The sequence below is a fragment of the Mya arenaria genome, chromosome 13 (genome assembly GCF_026914265.1).
Source record: "Mya arenaria isolate MELC-2E11 chromosome 13, ASM2691426v1".
NCBI classification, from domain to species: Eukaryota; Metazoa; Mollusca; class Bivalvia; order Myida; family Myidae; genus Mya; species Mya arenaria.
Genome location: NC_069134.1, coordinates 43,878,393 through 43,904,509, shown reverse-complemented (window position 1 = coordinate 43,904,509; position 26,117 = coordinate 43,878,393). Strand labels below are relative to the sequence as shown.

General features: G+C 37.8%; 1 protein-coding gene across 1 annotated transcript in view; it reads right to left on the bottom strand.

The window, feature by feature from the left end:
• Positions 1–25,538, bottom strand: part of LOC128214643 (atrial natriuretic peptide receptor 2-like) — a 30,592-nt gene extending 5,054 nt beyond the window's left edge. The window contains exons 1-21 of the mRNA XM_052921207.1: positions 25,448–25,538; positions 22,906–23,008; positions 22,397–22,541; positions 21,492–21,679; positions 20,702–20,842; positions 14,124–14,275; positions 13,821–13,893; positions 12,503–12,635; positions 12,177–12,263; positions 11,839–11,982; positions 10,550–10,671; positions 9,774–10,006; positions 8,708–8,821; positions 7,377–7,496; positions 5,668–5,761; positions 5,249–5,336; positions 4,755–4,894; positions 4,228–4,377; positions 3,533–3,631; positions 2,903–2,994; positions 1,576–2,110 (exon numbers count right to left, since the gene is read on the bottom strand). Coding sequence (XP_052777167.1) covers positions 1,576–2,110; positions 2,903–2,994; positions 3,533–3,631; positions 4,228–4,377; positions 4,755–4,894; positions 5,249–5,336; positions 5,668–5,761; positions 7,377–7,496; positions 8,708–8,821; positions 9,774–10,006; positions 10,550–10,671; positions 11,839–11,982; positions 12,177–12,263; positions 12,503–12,635; positions 13,821–13,893; positions 14,124–14,275; positions 20,702–20,842; positions 21,492–21,679; positions 22,397–22,541; positions 22,906–23,008; positions 25,448–25,495 — 3,001 coding nt within the window. The 5' untranslated portion in view covers positions 25,496–25,538. The remainder of the gene's footprint in view (positions 1–1,575; positions 2,111–2,902; positions 2,995–3,532; positions 3,632–4,227; positions 4,378–4,754; positions 4,895–5,248; positions 5,337–5,667; positions 5,762–7,376; positions 7,497–8,707; positions 8,822–9,773; positions 10,007–10,549; positions 10,672–11,838; positions 11,983–12,176; positions 12,264–12,502; positions 12,636–13,820; positions 13,894–14,123; positions 14,276–20,701; positions 20,843–21,491; positions 21,680–22,396; positions 22,542–22,905; positions 23,009–25,447) is intronic.
• Positions 25,539–26,117: the final 579 nt, after the last annotated feature.

Sequence of the window (26,117 nt, the reverse complement as noted above, 5' to 3'; positions counted from 1 at the left end):
CTTGATAGCAACTGTTTGTTAACACGGCTCTTGCCTTGACAGCAACTGTTTGTTAACACGGCTCCTGCCTTGATAGCAATTGTTTGTTGACACGGCTCTTGCCTTGATAGCAACTGTTTGTTTACACGGCTCTTGCTTTGACAGCAACTGTTTATTAGCACGGCTCCTGCCTTGACAACAACTGTTTGTTAACACGGCTCTTGCCTTGATAGCAACTGTTTGTTAACACAGTTCTTGCCTTGATAGCAACTGATTTTCAACAGTACAGCTAGGAGCATCATTTCCCATTGTATCGGTTAAGGCGTTTTTTTCTATTTTCAAGAATCATTTACATATAATCAGTGATCCCAATTGAACATGGCTCATATTCACGTCATATAACGTCTTTAGTCCGAGTTGATGACCTAGATTCACAAAAGCTATTCTTTAAATTTATCAATTCATCTCCAACATTGTCTCTTAAGACGAAATAGCTAGTGTAGCTACTAGTAAAACTTGTATTTTCTTTATTCGCCATTTCTAACAAAGTTCAGATTTACTGGTCTGAGTCTCAAACTTAGACCCAAGATGATTGTGAGTGAATAATACATGACTACAGATCCGATGAAAGAACTATGAATGTGCAAAAACAAAGAAAACACACTGAACTATGATACAATGCTAGGTTATGAATTTATTCTACGAATTCAAGATGGTATGTTATCATTGTTATGACACAATGCGTGATAGGGACTAGAGATGACAATATCAACACATGAGATGACAGATTAGTGTGTGAGGACTGAGGAAAAAAGCGAGATCAGCCAGCTACAGTGAACTTTCAGAGATCATATTCATGTCTACAAATCAAAAACAATTGTTGGTAAAGAAAATTAATAATAGTGTGACAACAAGAGTTCTTGGTTAGTTCACATGCACACTATGGCACGTTATAGTATCGTTCCAGTACTAGAGCGCTCTAGTAGCACAATGTTGTGGTCTATTCTCCATTAATATAGCTTACAGATGGTAAATCACCTTTCCATTCAGTTCAAACACTGTCGTTGACGATCTTCTTCAATTAATTTTAATGAAGTTTTACTGATGATCTCTTTCAATTTTATTTGTTACATGCTCAATATTCCATACTGTAACATTGATTTTCTAACGTAAGTTACCATCGTTGTTATTAACTTCATACCGAGTTCCCTGTCTTTTTGCCATAATAATGAACTAGTACTACTAAGGTGTGTACTAGACACAACGATATAATATAAATACATGTACATCGTTCAAGGAGAAAATGGTATTTTTTCCATTAGATACATGTATGTTGAGGTATATGGTAATCTCACAATACATTAGGTATACACTTAGAGCATGACAAAGGATACCAAGAAGGCAAAAGATAGCCGATTAGATTCTTTAAAGTGATCAGTCATGGGGAACAAAATACCATGACAACAAGAACACTTCTTTAGTTCACTAACACATTATTGCACCCTTAATTAGTTTCTACCGTTCTACGACTAGAATACTCTAATGGCAAAGCCACATCATCAAAACTAAATACATTGTTCTCTACTGGTGAATCACCTGCCACGGACATCTCAACTGGAGTAAACAGACAGTCACTGTCCGCTGTGTTATATAGGTCAACTGTGCTTGTATTGTCTTCTCTGTGGTTTACAGATATTCCTGGTGTATCTTTAGTGTCTTCCTCACCGTGGCCAGTTTCTTTATTATTGCAATCATCCCTGTTATTAGTTTCACTGCTGCAGTTATCAGTGTCCGAGGAGTGTGACAGGTGACTGCTTATGTTGTATGACACTTTATCTTTGTTTGCATCGGTCAAAGTGTACTTTGAAGTCTTATTTGGAACCATATCGGACTGCAAAGTTGTATTTTGAGTATGGTTTATGAAGTGTTTCACTTGTTCGGATTTCTTTTCTGTCTGAAAGGAGTTCATGTTCTCAAACGTGGCATGTAGTTTAGCAGACGGGGATTTCATGGATATAAGACTGTTTTTGTTGTCATCCTGGTTTACTTCTAACTGTTCTAACTTCGCCTTCTCCGCCAGGAATGTTGGGTCATAGCCTGTCAGCCACCAGGTCATCATTTCACCTTTGCCCTACAATTTGACAACACCGCCAAGGTGAATAGAAGTATGTATTCGTACCTACTACGATCGAACCCCGTTGTCTCGAGCTCGCTTGGCTCGAATTCCTCGTCGGTTCAAACTGGATGTTAACGACCGATTTTTTCAACGTGAATGTTAGCATTCCCGCTTGGCTCGAATTTTCGAGGCTCGAGGTATTTTCGCCGGTCCTGTGAGTTCGAGCCAACGGGGTCCGACTGTATACCAATACAAACATATCTAACTAAACCGTTTTTCTAAATACATGTCAAACTAATCACTGTCGCTCTATATCATCCAAAATATAAAATATCATCGAAACACGTGAGCTATCAGACGTGGGTTATTTATAGAGTAAAAAAGCAGTTCATAACTTCTGTGTCATATGTAAAACAAATGCACAACGGTGATAATAAATAATGAACATGTATCACCATTCGGAGCTCCTCGGCCATTTTTATCGAAAACAACCTCGGATGTATGCCGGTACATCAGTTGAAGTAGTTCGTAAATTTTTGAATTATATCATTAATTAAATGTATTGTTTTAGAGTTGTATCCATTGATCTAAGTTTAAATTGATTGTCAGTGAAGTGAATTATTGTAAACAAAATTAAGATTCCCACGAGTAAAGTCATAAAGTTTAACTGCTTAATAAAATTACTACGCGATCTACTTGCAGCGGACTTAAACGTGCCACTCTTTGAGTATGTAAACCGTCCAAATACATCCGAGGTTGTTTTCGATAAAAATGGCCGAGGAGTTCCGAATGCATGTATCACCTTACCTTTACCGGTATTTTTCCTCTCTGTTCAATAGTATACTTGTTCAACTTGACCAACTCTTCATACGTGAAGTTGCTGATATGTATCCTGTATGCTGCAAAATAATAAGCATGATGCTCTTCAAATAGTGGTATTTATCGTAAAAGAGAAATTAACCACAATAGCTTTTTGAAAAAATTGCACGACCAAAGCTATATGATATCGGTCCAATGTTCTGGTTTACAATATCTTGGACACGTCCAATCGTATTCCTTCTTGATACGCTGATCCAGTTGTGTGTGACGCAAGCCAGATATACAATGACCAATATTTAACCAGAACCCATAATACATGTATTAACGTAATACTTGATTACTTGATAAGGTGACACACATAAATCGTACTGTTGGTTCCGAAGATAAACCGATTATTGACAAAGCAATGAGGACCATTGGTCAGTTATTTCCCTTGCTCAATATACAGTATTGTTTGGAAACGGTTTGGTATATTATAAACTAATGTGATATATGGAATAACAAATGCCAGTTGAAAAAGTCATTTACTTATGTAATATTTGGCGAAGTGTTTGTCTTCAAATGGGGCAAATAAACCCAATAATGTCACTCTATATGTTGCTGTAATTTTGGCCTTACCTTCACCGTTCGACTCCATCCTTGAGGCTGTGTTGACTGTGTCCCCGAACAGACAGTAGCGTGGCATCTTCAGGCCAACCACGCCCGCACATGCTGAACCTGATAAAGATTATAAGTGTATTCCATTGCGGGGGTTTTTCGGAAACAAGGTTTACTGAGTTTCCACAAAACACCTTGCGCGAGGGTTGGGATGAACCTATATTTCACGAGCGGTCATAGTAGATGCCTTTTCTCCCACCTCAGTTGAACAAAACATAGTTAAAATGTGTTTTATTTTATATTTTTAATACGAGTACGTGGGCAAGATAAGGATTTCCATTATGTTCAAATATTTGGATCTTTATATTTGGGGTGGGAAAAATAGTTGAATTACGTTATGGAAGTAGGGTTCCAAAAAGCTGATTGATGGTCAATCGTGGTTGAATATTTTATGAACATTTAGGGAAATTGGAAAACGAGGATTTGGGTAACAAAGAAGTTCTGAAAATGATAAAACAAGTCGATGCCACTCAGTTTAACGTTATTCATTTTGCATTTGAGATATACTGTAAATCACTGTCGGATAGTGTATCTACGTCGGCCACTTCTTTAGCGTGGTTGACACCAAAATTGGAGTTAAACAAAACGGACGGATTTCAATAGTCATATAATTCAATAACAAATGCACAAGTTCGCATGTTTGAGTAGCCTCACACCTGAGTGCAGGCCAACCCTGATTTTGAGCGGCTCCCCTGGCATGTGCGGGATAGTGAAGACCTTACAGGCAGCCACAAGGTCGATGGACATGTCGGCTATCTCGCGGGCGTGGTACGGGGTCGCCAACGGGATCCCAGAAACCACCATATCTATAACAGCAGAAATATTTGTTCTCAACCTTCTTTCAAATATTTCATTATACACCGATGGCTGTCACGTCTTGGACATGGGTTATTTCATAGTTGGCAAAACCGCAGGAATAATGAAAAACAACATTTGTTTCCGAAAAAGGGGGCATACGGAGGCTTTATGGTCTCTTAACGTGGTCATTGCCAACCATCTTACTGCTGTAGTAGCAGCTGGTTTTAAATACAGTTTTAATCGTGTATGCATGTATGGAATAGCGGTGAAAAGTCGCAGAAAAGTTAGAATGAGAAAGGACGGAAACACTCACTTATTAGGTTTGAGGCATTTACAAAGATTGTTATAGGAAATAAAATGGCGAACTAACAAAGTTTACACTTACACGCGTCTCCGATTGTCTCGACCTTGTACACGTTATACTTGTCGATGATTTCGTCAAAAGTGATGTAGAGTTTGTTCAGTAGCCCCACCACTTCCATCGCTGTGCTCCCACCTGAGATCGTCGTGAAACCTACTATGTCGCTGAATAATGAAAAATGTATATAAGCATATCTGTTAGTCGAGGTATTGTATATAAATAGCTTTTGTGTAGTTGTTGGCATCGTCGGCGTCCTTGTGCAAATACACATTTACATTGGCAATAACTCAAAACAATGCAAGATATTAAAATGAAACTTAGTACACACATTGCCAGATTTATAGTATTTGTTGAGTTATGTCCCTTGACGTTTGTTCCGCGGCGGTCTTAGTGAATCAATTAATGCATTATGTCTATCATAGACAAAAGTTGTCTTGTTCTTGTTTCCTTCGAACTTTATAATGGATAAATCTTTATCTCTTGCATATTCTGTAAGTTTTATAACAAAAATTATTTACCTGAAGTAGATGGTACATCCGTTGTGATACTTGGCCTCAATAGGTTTGCCAAGTCGCAGATCGTCGGCCACAGCTTTAGGCAACATACCTGCGATGTAGAGAGATATAACTGTTTACCAAACGTAGTGAGTTTAGAATTGTGGGTGTATCATAGAGGTTTCCTTAGGTATTATCGGTTAAAACCAAGTCGGAGACAATGAAGTTTTAGAACATTCTGAGATATTCTTGTTTTAGATTGTCGATGATGGAACTCCGAAAGTGTTATGAATACAGAGGCTACCACTATAAATCTCTGTTTAGAACTTCGCATGTATGAGAAAAGTTTTTTTTTTCTGAAATAACATGCATCACTATAAACCAACTCATCACAATAATATGTCCCCTTAAATATAGACAAACAACAACCAATGAGGTCTTACTATAGAGCAGTCGGTCGGTTTTGGCCTTCTCAGCGACGAGATCCTGTGTCCTATCAGTCACGATGGATTCAAGGTGTTTGGAATATTTCTCCATCTACGGTGTAAAATATATACCTGAACCCATATTTACAGACGTGTTGAGCCTGATCAAATCTCTATTGTACTGAAGAGCATTAGTCGTAAACATCGTTATGGTATTTTTGTAAATATTAAAACTAACAAATATTACTATAATTTACACAGTTTTGTCAAAAATAATGATGGAAGTTTCGTTTTGTTATCTCCGTTATCCAATCGCTTTAAGTTGTTAATGAATACGGAGTCGGACTAAACGCACGCACGCGTATGATACTACATTCTGATGGATACAGCCCACGACATTGGCAATCTAGCACAAGCTGATGCCGGTGTTTCAGACTTACATTATTTATTAATGCATTCAACGACATTGATATCATGAAAATGTTTGTGGGACATATTATATGAACCGATTTGATACGATTTAACTAATCGTGAAAATCGCTTTAGCATCATATCCATTACTGAGTTTTCAACGAACACAATCGCATCACGTTCGCTATTGTAGCATCACGTTCGCTATTGTAGCATCACGTTCGCTATTGTAGCTGTTTGTCACGGATTTGTTAGCCTGGTGTAAAATCGAGGGCTTATTTAGATTTTAAAATTATACAGAAGAATGACGGAATGTTTTGTTCTTATTATGAAAACATCCATTAGAGGGCAATCAATAACGGTTCACATGCTATTTTAATGATAAAAGACGGATTGAATAAAAGACAAAACCGGATCAATGTAAACATTGAATGAGGATCACGTCATCCGGGAGTGTGTAGGCACATGCAAGGTGAGTGATATTGCATCTCCCGAATGGTGAACCTAGTTATGTGTATTAAAAGTTTAAAAAAAGTTGTCACCCATACTTGATATATTTTATTTGAAAGAAATGAAAAATACTTTAATTTGATGGATGCACAGCACTGATCTAAGAATCGAGACTCTAATGTTTAAATGAAATTTGTTTTACGATGCAATTTATTTGGAACTAGGTCATACTTGGATGCCGACCTTTATAGTATTCATCGTTGGAAAATGTAAGGAAATCTTACTATACATGTATGGTAGTACCATATCATTTTTTTATATAATAACAACAGTCAATGGTTTATTTAACTGTTGCAACCATCCAAAATATGAAAACCGGTTTGGTCTTTTAGGTAACATTCTTGCCACCCTTCTATGTAAACATTTTATTGTATTTACGCAGGAGCCATTGCATTTTTTTTAATTGTGAATTTTTTTGTTAAATTTCGAACACAGCTTAAATCTGAGAATGCACACATTTCTGATTATTTACATTTTATAAAGACGTTCCATGTATTGCTTGATGCTGGCTGGATGATCTTTTTGTTTTATAGACTATTCCAGTAATCACGCATTTATATTTAGTAGAACGACATATTATTAGCCTCACACCATTCTTCATAATACACAGCCGACCCGACATAATAAACAGCCGACCCGACATAATACACAGCCGACCCGACATAATACACAGCCGACCAGAATTTATCGGAATTACACTATTTCGAAGCTTATGTTCGATTTCTTTTACATTAAACCATCTTTTTGAATGTTTAATCATCTGCAAACATGTATATACTACTTATATCAGCTGAGAAAACACGTACCATCGCCATCATGAGGTCAACGGGGCTGAGTTTGCTGGGGTTAATGCGATGGATAGTCTTCTTGATGGCATCAAATGTCGGCCTCATTTCTGGGTCGTCGTCCCAACACTGGTCGATCAACTGAAACATTTGTAGAAAATGCTCGATTTGGGGAAAAGGCTAATTGATTTAATGCTATATAAATAAGTTCAATGTGTGTTTCTGATTGCAAACTCGGTTTGGTTTTATTAAGGCTTCCGACAATTTGAAGCACAAAACTGCTATCAGTCTGTGTACCAAGGGTTAAGTTGACACTAAAGAGACGCATTTACACGTACTAGACTTACCTGTGTTTGAAGTGAAAGTAGACATTTATTCATTTCAAGATAATATTTTTAAATGTTTGGTTTAGCAGTCTTTTAGCATATAAGTATTAGATGAAACAAAAGTGTTGAAACCTAAAAGTACAAATTCCTAAGAAAAAAAACAAAGAGACAAAATGAGAAAATCCATTATTAAAATGTTGACAACTATTCCATTCATAGTTTCATCTAAAAACACTTCTACCTAGTATGTGTATATTGTTCATTTCATTTTATTTTATTTGTACAATGGATATTCCATCAACAAGTTATCATTATTAGGCAGTAATTGAGACAATACAGTCGAACCCCGTTCCCATCTATAAAATGTTTTGTTATTTAAGATTGACTGAATAAACTTATCGCAAAAGGAAGATATTATCACAGAATGAAGAAAAATGAAGTCCTGAAATAGTATTACAAGAAAAGCTTTTTTGCCCTTCTATGCTGATTTCAGTTGACATAAAACACAAAAATACAAAGCGAAATATTTGTGTTAAAAATAAAATCGGTCATTTATGTAATGTAAATATATAGAAAAACTCACCAAACATTTACCTTCATACGATATCAAAATTACATGGGTCACTAGGCATCAAGATTTAACATTATTTCTGAATATGGATTGGTAATTCGGATACCTACATTGTGATCTCCGTAAATATTATCGTATAGCAAAACTGAATGTCGTAATGAATTGCGATCTCAATGAATATGTTCTTACACTATTTTAAAAACTAAGGACACTTGCTTGTATCTACAGTCGAAACCCGTTAGCTCAAACTCCCAGGGACCGGCGAAAACACCTCAAGCCTCGGAAGGTTCGAGCCAAGCAGGAATGCTTACCTTCAGCATGAAGAAATCGGCCCTTTACATTCAGTTCGAGCCATCGAAAAATTCGAGCCAAGCGAGATCGACTCAACGGGGTTCGACTGTACATCTAATTATCTATGACAACTTAGTTCAATCATACTCTATCATTTCACTCACATGCAGGTAGTGTTCTGCGCACGGGCAGATGTCGTCCTTGTTTTCACAAGCATCGGGTGAAAGATCCGGAAATGGGGGCTTCCAGTACGCCGGCACACTGAACGCGTCTTCGTCCTGAAACAGTGGGGATGAGGTCAATGTAGGGCCAGAAATATTCACGCCTGCCCTGCCCATTATTTGTAACCCAGGAATAAAAAAGTAAAGTCTGAGCTGTACAATTCTTTTTGCCTTTCTTTCACACAAAATGTACCCCAGAAGCGTATTCTTTAGTATGAACTTAAATAAACTTTACTGTATTATCTGCATGCGCTCCAACATTCTATATTCTGAAGGCATTTGACTTAATACATTGTTTAATTCGAATAATATTTTTATAATGCCGTCAGAAACATAAAAGTTCACGGTTTCTTGATTTTAAGCTTCATAAACACCTGATTTCATGATTTCATTTCACGAAAATACGAGATCACGATTTCCACTTCATAAATTCACGAGTACATGATTTCAACTTCATAATTCACGATAATTCACGAGTATACGAGTTCAACCTCATGAACTCACGGGTACATGATTTCAATTTCATGAATTCACGAGTACTCGATTTCAACTTCATGAATTCACGAGTACACGATTTCAACTTCATGAATTCACGAAATTCACGAGTACACGATTTCAACTTCATGAATTTACGAGTACACAATTTCAACTTCATGAAACTACGAGCACACGATTTCAACTTCATGAATTCACGAGTACACGATTTCAACTCTATGAATTCACGAGTATACGATTTCAACTTCATGAATTCACGAGTACACGATTTCAACTTAACTTCATGAATTTACGAGTACACGATTTCAACTTCATGTATTCACGAGTACACGATTTCAACTTCATGAATTCACGAGGGACTTATGAATGATGGTAACTTTAACGGAACATAATTTAAATGCTAGAAAATGAGCATTGAAAAGTAAACATTTTCAAATAGATACCGTCCGACTTTTATAATATTATCATTGTCGTTATTAATAATTATAATTACTATTAAGAAACGAAGACTTACACCATACGGATCATTTCTTGTTGCTATCTCAATCAATATGATAGCAAAGGCGTACACGTCACAGGCGGCCGTCGGCTCAAACTCTTTGACGTCGGCGAACTCCGGCGCTATGTAGATGCGCGCGCGCCGCCCCTGGTAAAACTCGTCCTCGTCGTCTTCAAAATCCGCCGAGTCGCAATCGCCCCCATCCAGCGTTACGTCATCATTCTCACGTAACGTCCGCAGACCATAATCTGACATAACAGCCTTTAAAGCTTACCATGGTGAAGAAATTGATTCAATACATTAAAGATGTACTCTTAATCTCAAATAAGATTTACCACAATTAAAACAAATGTTTTAATATACCAAAATGGATGAGCACATGTCGAAAACAATAGTTCTTATGGAGGATACCGAGTTTAATTTGAAATAAAGGTGCAGAAAACACGGTATTTCTACCTTATGAGACGCTTTACGCTGAATAGTTTTAGATGTTCAGCTTTTAAATGCACGGTAACAATCATGTCATCAGTAATCAATAGTTTTTATAAATGCATTATTTAGTAAGTAGTGTAAGGTTTATCCCACAAAATGTGTATGTATACATTTTGAATAAGAGTGTCACTTTAATATTTTCTTTTCTGTTAACGGAACACTTTATTTATCGGGTTTCTTTGTTACTTTTAACGACAAAGGTTTCCATGATGTGCTGTTATATGTTAAGTGATATTAAGAAAGGAATATCCGTGACTAGCGGTGACGTCAGTATGATCCGCTGACGTCATTATTCTGACCTGTAATTTTGACGGTCCATCTGTCGTCCACGACACAGTTGTTGGACTTGAGGCGGCCGTGGTAGAGGTGGTGATTGTGCAGGTGCTGCATTCCGCGTGACACGTCCGCCGCGAATGAAAATCTTATAAAAAATACAATTTCATGTATTATAAATACCAGGCAATGATATTGTAAGATTGGAGGTGGCCATGATAGAGGCGCTTGCAGTAGAGGTCCTGCACCTCGCGCGAGGCGTCCGCCGCGAACAAAACCTAGTACAAATACTAACAAGCTAGTTCTTCCATTCTTTCATTACTATCAATAAAAGTTAGCTTAAGTAAACTTAAGTTACGGAAAAAAATATAGACGGAGCGGAAACCATTTTCTGTTTTTATAACAGTGACATTGAACCCATCCCCCGCAAAAGCAATCCCAAGCTAGCTCTTCACATAACCTACCTACACACCAACGTTAACCAATATCCATTAATTTCTATTTTAGTGATTAAGCGGAAAAATTGTACAGTTATCTTAACCTTGACTATACCCTAACCTTAAAAGGCAATCAGAAACTAGCTCTTTATATAAGCTACCTACTCACCAACGTTCATCACGATCCATCAATTCTTTTATAAGTTATTGTGCTGAAACATTTTTCAAACAGTTACCTTGGCCTTGACCATCAAAAGCAATCCAAGGCTAATTCTTCCCATAAGCTACATACACAACGGCTTTCATTTCTATCCATCAATGCTAGGCTAGCTAAAGTGATTGGGCTGAAACCAATCTTTGACGCCCGCTCGGCAACGACATCCCCATTCTAGTATCTGTTTTTTAACGAAAACCTGATAAAAAATATATAATAAACGTAGGGAGATGGATCCAAATGAGTGGCACCGTCGGGTAACGACGTGCTTCCTTTTCGAGCATTGGTATGTGTCGCAATGGGTCGATCTTGGATTAAATATGTTTTTTTTTAATGTAGAATTATTATTTTTTCATTTATAAAACTGAAAAAGTTGATATCAATATTGATAGTTGTGGTCTTTTACCGTATACACTAAGCCATTATGGCATACACTATGGCATACATTATATTTCAACCCTTTTTATTTCACCAGGATGCCTACACAACCATAATATCATAAAACAAAGACACTGAATTAAGGGCCTGGTACCAACCAGTCAAACCACAAACATTGAACGACCCGAATCCGATAAACAACTTGAATGCCCAGTTGAGCACACTGAGGATTTTTGGCGTCACACGGATCGCCCCCTCCACCCCAAATCGGCAGAGTAAAACTTACCGGAAGGCCCAGTTGAGTGGAATGTCATCATTAAGGAGGACATCACTGAGGCTCCCCTTAGGACAGTACTCCGTTAGAACACGGATGTTGGGTGCCACGATGCTCGCGCCCAAAAACCGGCACAGATTCACGTTATCGCACTCTCTGGAAGAAGTATATAATATACATCACAAAATTCATGTACACCCTTTTAAAAAATGTGTGATCATTTTAAATTTTGTTGTTAACGTTTGAAGAAATTTATATCCATTTTGTTTCAAAAACTTGCGCTTTTGAAGGATTTTTTACGAACAAAACGATCTGTAAGTACAATCTAACACTCGTCGCATTGTCCCAACCTGACGGCCCTGACATCGAGGCGGACCTTCTTGGTGAGCGTAAACTCCTTCTTCCGCACGTGACGAACCGCCACTGTACGTCCCCGCCTGTAGACAAATACCATGTATCAAATAATCGAAGTTTGATAAGCACTCAATCTTACGGTTTGCTGAAAATATCTACAAGATTCGTAAGGCAATGCTTCAAGACATTTTAAGAGTGTTAATTAATTGTATTCGTAATATAAAGATATGGTAGCTTAAACGATAGACGTAATCAAAACATTTTGATCCATAAACTTGCATTTTTTTGTAGAAAACAATCGAAGCTTAAAGCCAATACGTACAGCATGGCTGTCTTGACGAACACCTGTCGTTTCGCAGCAGACACGGCCATACTGCGGGTTCCGTCGCTGGCGGTGGTGGACAGGTCCATCGTGCTGCCCAACATACTCCCGAACCCGCCATGCATGCCCTCGTCTGTTGATGGTTGGATAAACATTAATTTGTAATATTTGTAGTCTTTGCTGACTTGTCCGAGGTTCGATGCATGTGAGGAGCGTTTCAGATTGGGAGATTCCCAGATATACCTATTCTACATTTGATTTTCTCGATGTTTAGGCAGACACATTTAAAATAGATGGGCTCTTTCACAGCGACACTAAAAAGACATACTATAGCCGTGCACCTTCAAAGCGGCACTCAATGGGACAACGTACGGCCGTACACCTTCATACATAGTGGCACTAAATAGGACAAAGTACGGCCGTACAACTTAAAACCAGTACTAGATAGGGCAAAGTGCGGCCGTTTACCTTCATAGCGGCATTGGATGGGACAAAGTACGATCGTATACCTTCATAGCGGCATTTGGGCCCGTACACCTTCATAACGACATTAGATGGGACAAAGTACGGTGTGATACCCTCATTACGGCACTAAATAGGACAAAGTACGGCCGTATACCTTCATAGCGGCACTACATAGGACAAAATACGGCTGTACACTTTTATAGCGGCATTAGATGGTACAAAGTACGGCCGTACACCTTCATAGCGGCACTAAATAGGACAAAGTACTACCGTACACTTTTATAGCGACACTATATAGGACAAAGTACGGCCGAACACCTTCATAGCGGCATTAGAATGGGCAAAGTACGGCCGTTCACCTTCATAGCGTCACTAAATAGGACAAAGTACTGCCGTACACCTTTAAAGCGACACTATATATAGGACAAAGTACGGCCGTACACCTTCATAGCGGCATAAGATGGGACAAAGTACGGCCGCACACCTTCATAGCGGCATTAGATGAGACAAAGTACGGCCGTACACCTTCATAGCGGCATAAGATGGGACAAAGTACGGCCGCACACCTTCATAGCGGCATTAGATGAGACAAAGTACGGCCGTACACCTTCATAGCGGCATTAGATGGGACAAAGTACTGCCGTACACCTTTTAAGCGACACTATATAGGACAAAGTAAGGCCGTACACCTTCATAGCGGCATAAGATGGGACAAAGTACGGCCGCACACCTTCAAAACGGCACTAGATGGGACAAAGTATGGCCGCAGACTTTCGTTACGGCATTAAATGGGACAAAGTACTGCCGTACATGTTCATAACGGCATTAAATAGGACAAAGTACGACCGTTTACCTTCTTTGATGTCCTCCAACGGAACGATCCAACTCTCATCCCACAGCAGTTTTCTCTTCTGAATTTGGAAATACTGAGAAAAAAAAACACAAACAATTAGTAAAACATTCATGATTTGTTATTATCAGCGTCAACATCATCATTTAAAAATCATTGGTGAACCATCTTTTAGATGAAGTACAAAATACAATAATAAGAATAGTAAGAACTAGGGATGCAAACTAATATTCGAATATTCGAATATTCGATCAAACTTTTGGTATTCGAATGAACAACACAAAATAATAAGTACAATGTTCGTACCAGAATGACCCCTGCCGCACCTAGCACTGCCATGAATGAGAATGCAGCTATGAGGCCGATCTGCCACGCTTTGAGGGGACATTTACCGCAGTCCTTGGGGCACGACTCGCAGTCTTCACCCTCGTCGCTCTCACAGTCACCGTTACCGCACTCTTTAATATAAGACACACAACGGTACAGCGCTATGTAATATATAACACGACCCGTTTCCTAACTTCGTAGTAAATAACACGCACAATAATCGCACTTTGTGATATATAACACGCACCTTTACCGCACTTTGTGATATAACACGCACCGTTACCGCACTTTGTGATATATAACAAGCACCGTTACCGCACTTTGTGATATATAACATGAACCGTTACCGCACTTTGTGATATATAACACGCACCGTTACCGCACTATGTGAAATATCACACGCACCGTTTCTGCACTTTGTTATATATAACACGCACCGTAACCGCACTTTGTGATATAACACGCACCGTTACCGCACTTTGTAATGTGTAACACACACCGTTACCGCACTTTGTTATATATAACACGCACCGTTACCGCACTTTGTTATATATAAAACTCACCGTTACCGCACTTTGTTATATATAACACCACCGTTTCCGCACTTTGTTATATATAACACGCACCGTTATCGCACTTTATTATATATAACACGCACCGTTATCGCACTTTATTATATATAACACGCACCGTTATTTCACTTTGTGAAATATCACATGCACCGTTACTGCACTTTGTTATATATAACACGCACCGTAACCGCACTTTGTGATATAACACGCACCGTTACCGCACTTTGTTATATATAACACGCACCGTTACCGCACTTTATTATATATAACACGCACCGTTACCGCACTTTGTTATATATAACACGTACCGCTATCGCACTTTTTAATGTATAACACGCACCGTTTCCGTTCTATGTAATATATAACACGCACCGTTACAGTACTTTGTTATATATAACACGCACCGTTATCGCACTTTTTAATGTATAACACGCACCGTTTCCGTACTATGTAATATATAACACGCACCGTTATAGTACTTTGTTACATATAACACGCACCGTTACCGCACTTTGTTATATATAACACGCACCGTTATCGCATTTGTTATATATAACACGCACCATTACCGCAATTTGTTTTATATAACACGCACCGTTACCGCACTTTGTAATATATAACACGCACCATTACGGCACGTTGTAATATATTACACTCACCTTTACCTATCTCCGTAATATTTAACACGCACGCACCGTTACAACACTTTGCTATGTATAACACGCACCGTTACCGCACTATGCAATACATAACACGCACCATTACAACACTTTGTAATGTAAGAGTTACCGCACTTTAAAATATATAACACGCATCATTATAGCACTGTGCTATATATAACACGCACCATTACCGCAATTTGTTTTATATAACACGCACCGTCTCCGCACTTTATTATATATAACACGCACCATTACCATCCTTTGTTATATATAGCACGCACCGATACCGCACTTTGTTTTATATAACACACACCATTACCGCACTTTGTAATTTATAACACGCACCATTATCTCACTTTATAATATATAACACGCACCATTACGGCACTTTGTAATATATATCACTCACCGTTACCTATCTCCGTAATATATAACACGCACGCACCTGTTAACACCGGATGGTGCGGTTTTTATAAGCCCACCTTTATGGGCAGAAAACCCTCAAGTGGGCTAAAACGTACAACAAATGGGTAGACATTAAAAAATTATTGACAAACAATAGATTACAGCAATTCAATGTCTTATTGTCAATGTTTATACCATATCAAACATACATAAACAAAATTTTATTTTTATCCTATAAAAACATCTCCCAACCCCAGTTTTTTTTTCATTTGTTGATGCAGACACAAGCTCTGATTCACGAGTGAGACACACCCTCACTATTCAAACAACTATTCATCCTTCCACAGCACACCATATACCTTGAGCAAATTTCACCTCACTAATGGTGCAGCACAGCAATATCCTCCCACATATATCTCCCACACCCTTCCATCCCCCTATACTTGCTCTTAACCCCCCTCATGCTTTCATTTTCATTATCACTGCGTGCAGTGGCATGCAAGGGCGTCAAGGTTTAGGCCTACCCTTTAAGTTATCACCCAATTTCCCCCCTCTTCCCCTACATATCCTTGGACACTCCCAAATAACCTCTCCTATCCCCCTCCCAGCCATACCCCACAATTCCTCTAACCCCCCCCCCTTCCCATTTCACTCTCCTCCTGTTGATGCCAGAGTTTCATGGATCAGGCACGCCCGGATTTTCTAGGTTTAGCTGGAGCTGCACTACTCAGCGCTTCGTTATGTATAACACGCACTGTTACCGCACTATGCAATACACAACACGCACCATTACAGCACTTTGTAATGAACGAGTATAACACGCACCGTTACCGCACTTTATAATATATAACAGCACTTTGTAATATATAACACGCACCGTTACACGACTTTGTAATGTACGAGTATAACACGCACCGTTACCGCACTTTATAATATATAACACGCACCAATTCAGCACTTTGTAATAAACGAGTATAACACGCACCGTTACCGTACTTTATAATATATAACAGCACTTTGTAATATATAACACGCACCGTTACACGACTTTGTAATGTACGAGTATAACACGCACCGTTACCGCACTTTATAATATATAACACGCACCAATTCAGCACTTTGTAATATATAACACGCACCGTTACCTATCTCCGTAATATATAACACGCACCGTTACAATACTTTGTAATGTATAACACGCACCGTTACCACACTATGTCATATATAACAGGCACCGTAACCGCACTTCGTAATATATAACATGCACCGTTATCACACTATGTCATATATAACAGGCACCGTAACCGCACTTTGTAATACTTAACACGTACCATTACAGCACTTTATTATATATAAAACACACCATTGCCGCACTTTGTCATATATAACACACACCATAACAGCACTTTGTAATATATAACACGCACCGTTACCGCACTATGCAATACATAATACGCATCGTTACCGCACTATGTTATATATAACAGGCACCGTAACCGCACTTAGTAATACATAACACGCATCATCACAGCATTATGCGATCTATAACACGCACCGTTACCGCGCTTTGATTTATATAATACGCACCTTTACCGCACTATGTAATATATAATAGGCACCATTACAGCACTATGCGATATATAACACGCACCGTTACCGCGCTTTGTTTTATATAATACGCACCTTTACCGCACTATGTAATATATAATAGGCACCATTACAGCACTATGCACTATATAACTCGCATCGTTACCGCACACCGTTCTTATGGTCCAAACGAACCGAATACCGAGGCTTAATATTACAGGAAACTGGTGGAAGAAATTAAATACCAAATGTAGTTATCAGAGTCGGATTAGAGATGATTTAAATGTTGGTAGTGGCTAGGAACAGTTTTGCTACTATCAGTCGGAAAGATTTGTTCCCCCTCTAATATTGACATAAAAATGTTGACTCCGTCATCCCCGACCCTAACTCCTTTGCTTATCTTAATTGAAACATTTTGGAGAATAAGAATGATGAAACGTAGCGTGACATTAGGGTCCTTGTTACAGTACACTTATAATTATACTTCGGAACTCCCAAACTTCGTATCATGGACAGACACCAAAACTAAGTACAGTTGACCTGAGCTTGGGCTTGAATTCTAGTTCATAACCTCAATGTATTTACAGACCGCCTAATATTAATTATCACGTCATCGAGTACACACATGACTGAAAATGTGATTTCCGTTTCGAAAGAAAAGTTACCGACACCAAACATGGCCTTATTTGCCCAACGCCCTTGTGTTGGAGAAGTTTTTCCTTTGTTACAAAGTTGGTTAACAAAATTTCATTGTAGATTTTGAAATTGAATTTACAATTAGGTCAGGAGTTCGTTCTGACGGGTAAACTGTAAGACCTTAAAACGACCAGGCAAAGGACGATTGTCCGTACGGGTATGGCCGATATTCAATTACCAACAGAAAAACAAACAAACAAATAAACTTAAAACAAATTCTATAAAAGAAAAACATCAATTGAAACACGAATGGTCCCGTGCTGTTTTAAACGGGACAAAAAAGAAGGAAAACAACCTTGACCTATTGAAAATCACCTTGAAACTGCCAGGTCAAGGACAACGGTCTTTAATGCATATCGATAGTTAATTACTATATGTATTGTTTTAATTATGAATGGTGCATTTTTAGACAAACTGTGAAGAACTATGTTGTGTTTCATTTCAAAAAACCAAAACGGAAAACTCCATTTAAAACATTTATCAATCAACTGGTGTGCCCGTTGTTCAAATGAATCCGTTGGTTTTCAGAAAAAGTACATCGCGTGAGAGCAAGTGATTTGCAACTAGTAAAAGTCAAGTGCATGACCATAGCCGTCATTTAAATAAGGTTGCAAGTGTGTATGAAACGAGAACATTTATATATATCGCAAGGACACGTGCAAACGGACTTCGTTTCTAACTTATTCTTATCGTAAATAAGCTTTATGGTAGACCTCTTCACAACAACAACAACAACAACAACGACGACAACAACAACAACAACGACGACGACGACATCAAAAATAATTCAAGTCAACTAGTGTGCAAATATTCGTTACAACTTCAGAGTCATTTCTTCAAGAATTATGGGTCCTCAGCAAACACAATAAGTATAGGATTCGACAACAACAACAACAACAACAACAACAATAAAGACTTCAACAACAACAACAATAATAAGAACTTTAACAACAACAACAACAACAACAACAGCAGCAGCAGCAGTAATAATAACAACAGCAACATCATCAACAACAATAGAAAATGGATATCAAGCTGCATATTTAGTTCTCCCAACGGAATACTTAATCAGGGGCATGTAATTCAACAAACAGTTTTAAACAAAGTGTGTGTTACATTTTGATTTGCAAACGAGTCATGGTCGTTTTGCATATGAAATATAAACACAATACAAACGGAACATTTCATTAATATTATAAATAAAGTCAATGGGATAATTTGTTTTGAACATATGATATGGTATACTCTAGGCAGACAGTGCTGCTTTGAACAAGATACAAAAAGTTGTCTGTAAAATCATATTATGGAAAACAGCTAATGCACCACAAAATAGACTGACAGTGTGCTAATAATCGAAAATGAATTTCGATTATAAAAAAGGATACAATAAAGGACGTTTCGTCTTATTTTAAGCTTAACTAGCCAATTAAATGAGACTTTTAACCTTATTTCGTTTAATGAATCAAACACACAAGCATCTCGAATAATAAACTTTTAATTAACTGAGAGGCGGTGTACGTAATGAGTCGACGTGTTATTTGTCCAAGCCAACGTAATTCGTTGACGTCATTTTCTTTTCAATTTCGCTTCCCCTTCATTAATGTTACTCACTTGCATTTTTAAAAGCGTACCTTAGACTTAAACCTTAAATAAATAAAAATCGTTCCATGCTCGTTCAGTACCCTTTCAACACAAGAAGAATGACTTTGAGACTTACATATATACATATAGACTGTATTTATTTAAAAAAGAAAACTTAATTATGCCGATTGGCGTTAAGCATGTATGAAATATATTTATTTCATTAATATTCTTGGTTTAAATAAAGGCATTTCGGCGTAGCTCAAATTATCTTCGCAGATGGTAAACATATTGATTGGTTTTGACTTCCTTATCTTGTGATCCTTTTTAATACTGCCTCAAGTTCAATTCACACAAGTATGTAGGAAAATGAGGAAAATATGACGCTAAAATAATTTCAATTTTTGACTAAAATCAACTTAAAAATTAATTGAAACGGTCCAGGACTTTGCCCAAATTGGCAATAAAATAAAATCAAGTTGAAGGTGCATTTGTAACAAGACAAAATACTAAGTTCCAACCTGACATTTACTCCGACATAATTTCTTCCGCAAATGCTTAAGTAGATCAAACAAAAAAATTAATGGTTCATGCAAAGTAATTTAGAGACATTTTTGTTTTCGTTTTACTTCCGACAAAGTCAATGTTGGGGAGGAAAAAATAGGTAATTTCTCCTACGTCAAGATTACATTTAGTCTAAATTGCTAATTAATTGCACCATCATATTTCAATAGTTTATCGAAACATTAATGGTAAGGGTTATTGTTTGTTTTATGTCGGGGTTAGGGTTAGGATTATAGAATAAGGTTAAGGCTAAACACATACAAATTTGGCGGACTAATTGTAAAATCGGTACAAACATTTCAATCTGCCGTGTTAGAAAACACGGAAAGAAAAAAAATGGAAAAGCAACAAAATAACAATCAGATCATGCTTGGCTTATTTTTTAAATAGAAAAATATTAGATGACAAATATTCCAGTTCAAACGGATACGGTATGTACTGGAAACATCAGATATGGCTTATTGTGTGGTCGCACACCTTAAGTCATTACCTGCTCTGGGGGTGACTTTGGTTTTAGTTTCCAACGCCATCTGTATCCCCGCTATCCGGAAGTGCGCAATAAGAGACGTCACACCCGTCTGGTAGAGACCCGCGACATGACATGTCCAGTTACCGGTATTCACGCTGCCCACTGGAAACACAACGACACAATAAATAATAGCAATAATAAACGGCAAAATTGTTTAGAAAACAAGATATTATTTTAAAGAGGTACACGAAATGCGAGTCTGCGGTAGTTTAAGTGACATATTTCGAGTCTGCAAACAAACGCAACGTAGACTCACTTTACGTGTACCAACTGCATAATGCACAAATTATCAATCTGGAGCGATTATAAATATTTTTTTCAAAAAAATCGATCAAGCAGTTTAGCGGCCTAGCGGCGTGAAGTTAGCGGCTGGGGGCCTAGCGGCCTAAAATGGTTTTCTATTTCAAAGTATTCATACATGTATTTTCTTCTTAAACAATGATATATTTACTGTTTTTACGCACAAATTATCACTCTGAAGAGATTATAAACATTTTTTTCATTTTTTTTCAAAAATGTCGATCACGCAGTCAGCTATTTTAAAGCACGAAGACATGCCTGTTCTTCTTAAACCATGATATATACTGTTTTTATGCATAAATTATCACTCTAACGCAATCATCAACATTAAAAAAAAAAACGCACAAAAAAACTCAAAATTATTTAGGGTAATAAGGCATCAATATTAAATGGAGCTGTCAGAGAAATAGCTTATTTTGTCTGATTCCTTAAAGTCTGACTCCCTGCGTACCAAGTACTTCCGAGTGCGTAAACGTAGAGCCACTGGGCGAGATCCAGGGCCCGCACAGCCCGTTCGTGGTGTCCGCAAGGGGGCAGGAGTGGACGTTCACGTGCCATATACAGCAGTTGGTCTTCGTGGCGTCCTTCGCTTCCGGGCATACCGTTGTCTCGCACCACGTCTTTGCCTCCGTCGCCGTCCTAAAACAACGTTACGTTTAATTGTAAGCCTTAAATACGGACTCATGATAATCATGTAATTTTGTAAGGTCTTTTTTGCAACGAACGTAAGTTCCACAACATGGCTGCGCCTCCACTACCATCCTTAGACAACGTTAAGTTAGATAAGATTTATGATACGTATCCGTAAAGAATAAATAACATATATTGCCCTCATCACATTTCAATGATTTCCTTAGGTTCGTTTGGATGTAACAGGATGATTGTAATAAGAAACCTGAATAAGAATTTTGAAACATTGTATCATTGCACCTACCTAAAACTGAACATACAAATTCTTGGACGTATTTTGAACTTAAAGTTTTTTTATGAAAATATTTTTCTCGATGCACGAAATTGATCGGCCCATTTTAAGTGTTTAATGCCGGCAAAATTACAAGGTAATATGCCACTTAGTCAAGATTATTGTGGATCGAGAGCCGCCGGAGGTCGTTTGCTTGATCTCTCAAAAAGGACAACAGTGCGTTTATTTTTATTTGCGCAGAAAAACGGACTCGTGACCCGGTCTTGGACTTCGCGTAGTCCAAATAATTGTACGTTGACGGATTTTTTATATGGCAAATCCTTCACGTTATGGACTGGAAGAATCCCGTATAACACGTCTATTATTTTAGACTAGGACTTCGCGCAAAACCTCTTCGGATAAACTTAAGAGTATAAAGTTATAAAAGGACTTACGTGACTGACCCTATACCGTCAAAGTAGCCGTTGTTTACGGCGAACGTGTAAAATGCGTCGTTGACGATGAATTCGAACGTTAGACTGAACTCGTCCTGTGCTCGTATTGTTTCTCCAGGAATCGACACCCACCGCAGTTCGAATCCTTTAATGGAGAGAAATGTGTTTGTTCAATAATCTTGTATTTAGATTATTAGATAATTATTCGTTTGGCAAGTAAGAGAGAAAAATCGTATTACCACCATATTAAATAAGGACAATCAATTTTGGCGATGCTTGGGGAAAAAACAAACTCATACATTCATATATACCTTCGCAGAAACAAGTAAGAAGATTCTTGTTTGCGGATGTAGACAGTACCATCACAGTTTACAAGTACCGGTACGGAGTTTGTTGAACGGTCACATGGTCAGGTCTCAGCAATTTTGAACGCGTGTTACGTGCGAGCCAAGTGCACCACCTTGCGAATATATTATTGTATATATAAATAGACGAAATAATAACCGTACCTTCACAGCTGACGGGTACGGGGTTGGTGGCACTGGCGGTAAGATCCCAGCAGTGGTACTCGGTGTTGTCGAACGCGTGCCACCCGTCAGCCACGTTCACCGCCTAATGGGGATGTTAGGACAAAAAATGCATTTTAATAAAAACGTATACAAAATATTCATTACGATAATTATTTTATTTAATATGTACGAACGGAAATAAGTAACCAAATAGTGTATGAGGATGATGATGATGATGATGATGACGATGACGATGACGACGACGACGACGACGATGATGATGACCACGACGACGACGATGATGACGACGACGACGACGATGATGATGATGATGATGATGATGATGATGATGTTGTTGTTGTGGGTGATGTTGTTGCTGTTATTGTTTTTGCTGCTGCTGTTTGTATGGATTTTGACAACAAGGAAAGTTGCAGGGCAGAATGTCAAAGAGAGCCAGAGGGCCTATCAGCATTCTTAAAAGTGTATATGCTAATCGGTTTGGTAATAAAATGACTAGAAGGTCTAAGTCTTAGACGACTTCAGATACTCAATAGTCAAGTTGAGGGCTCATAAGTGTTCTTGAAAATATGATGACGGTGAAGTGCACTTGCATTATGGTATTTAAATTCTTATTGTCTGTTTTCTCAGTAATTTTGAAACAGTACAGCTCTATAAACTATACGACTAGATGGCAATTAATACCCGTAGGAACCTTTTCATCTCGAACGGACTATTTGTTTTGTTTTCCATATTTTGTTTGGATTCCCTGTTAAATCTCTGTCCGCAAACAAAAACATCTACCGGACATCTGCTTCGGTATGTATTGATTACAGAGCAAATCATTGATATTCCAATTAATGGTATTTATCATTTGTTCTCTTGAACTAGATGTCCTTGTTTAACTACATCTTGTCATTATTATTAGTTTGCAATAGCATCGATTCAGCGACATCTCTAGCACGCGGGATAAGAGGGAAAGGTTCTAAGTGGCATTAAAAAAGAACGCATTTAAAACCTTCCCGCTTCCACCTCTCAAACTTACAACAAAACGTTAATTAATGAGTCTGTACCTTGATCCCAAGAGGTTGAGCACCAACAAAGTACTTAAATTAATTGATGGCTGGACGAATAGCGACGAATTACCGCAGAATAACCACTCGTGCTTGGTCAAAGTAGTTGACGCCAGAGGGCGCGCAAGGGCGAATATGAATCCATACAGGTTAACCAAGAGTATTCCAAGTTCGTGATCGGCGGGTCGCTAATTAGATTAGAATTCGTAAAGTAACGCAATCATATATTCCGGAGCTCAGGTTGGTGCTACCAGGACACCTCTTGCTCTGTCGATTTATTTTTCCTATTGGTACACTTCTGTTGTTTGTTGTTGCTGTGGTTGCGGTGTCAGTTACAAAACACTTATCCTATAAAAATTGAGTGTAGATTTAAAAAAAAATACTGGGTGCGTCTTATTCCACGCGAAAATTCAAAACGAGAGCACCAGAAGCGAACATCAACGCACGCACGTTTTCCTCAGTTGAAAAGGGGCAATACTCTATAATGATTCACGCCATAGTTATGGTTCTCAATACACACACTACTGACATGAGCATTCATTTTCGCGTGAAAGGATATTGAAATATAATCAAGGTGGAGTCAGTTTTTGCACGATGGCGGAGTCGACAAAACTATGGCCGCGGACAAGATAATATTTTATGAATTACATGCGAAGAAATATCACCACATGTATGAAAAAAGTAATACTGACAGTGTTACACAGTATTTGAAACAGACTTTCAGAAATCAAACGTACAAAACACCAATGCCATGACAATACCTCGATTGTGTTCTCTAAAAAATAACAGACAGGTCAATATAAAAAAATCCCAACAAATGTTAATAATAATGTTATATAATAGCATATATATCGCGTTCGATTTCTTCGTTAAAATAATTTTGAGACACATCAGCGTACTTAATAAAGATATCTTATGTTATGTTACCTAAAGAAAAATGCTAAGATCATCATCATCGTCGTCGTCGTCGTCGTCATCATCATCATCATCATCACCATCACCACCATTATTATCATTGTCCGTGAATATGTGTATGCAATTATTTAAAGTCGACCAAGAAGTAAAAGAATATTTATGTACGTCAGTAAAATGAGAATGCAATTTTACTTGTCTGTATTAATATTGAAAAAGTCAGTGCTATGTTTCCGTTCGATCCTTCGCTGTTCATTTCGCATCGTATTTCTTCCTGATTCAAATTTGAAATGTAATAACATTACAGCCGTCATTGTAAAAGTAATTCAGTCATTATTTCAAAAGAATGAATTATAAATGAAGTGTCTTAATACACAGCTAGCTAAAATAATATTTGCTATGAATAATTGAATATCATTCGTATAAAAAGTTGATAACAAACCCTGGGACGAATAAAAAATTTACTCGAAGAGCATGATGTTAATAATTATTAGAATTCAATTATAGTTGTTGGAGTGACATTACCTTAATCATGAAAAAAACACACAAAAAGTACCCACGATTGCAAGGATAATTCCAACAAAGCAGCAGTTGTTATAGTTAGCCATGAATCCGTCTGTGTCAAAGTGTCACATCATAATAGAATAAAATGATCACATGCTTTCCAGAGATTATCCGAGTTTAAATGTCATAAAGTCAGCGCATTACACTGCTCTAACAATCAGCTGCATCAGTAAATGACAAAACTCATTGGAATAGCGCCGAGTAAAACTAAAGTGCGGTTGGTGTAATCTGAATTGGAAACTGGAACGGGCCAATATTAGAACATTACTCCTACTGGTAATAATTCTCAATTTCAATAATAATTCCATGTGATGGAGATAACCAATACCTCTGTGAAATGAAACCATTCGCCAGCAAAAAGTTGTTAACATTTTGTTTATTCAATATTTAAGTTTTCGTGGGTTTAAATTGTATGAAGCTTAATGAACTGGTCATTTTTGGAAAAGTCAACAAATCTATGCATGGTTTCTTCAGAGTCTTATTTATTCAGGTTATCACAAAATAATTGCAAATATCAAAAGAGACTCAATATATACAAAGCAGGCACGGAAGTTTGTCATGTCTAAATATTGGTAAATATCAGACCATTAGAGTGCTGTTGCGATGCCCATTTGGATGGACGGTGTAATGGACGACCTTTGATCAAGCTGCCAAAACAATTTGTGT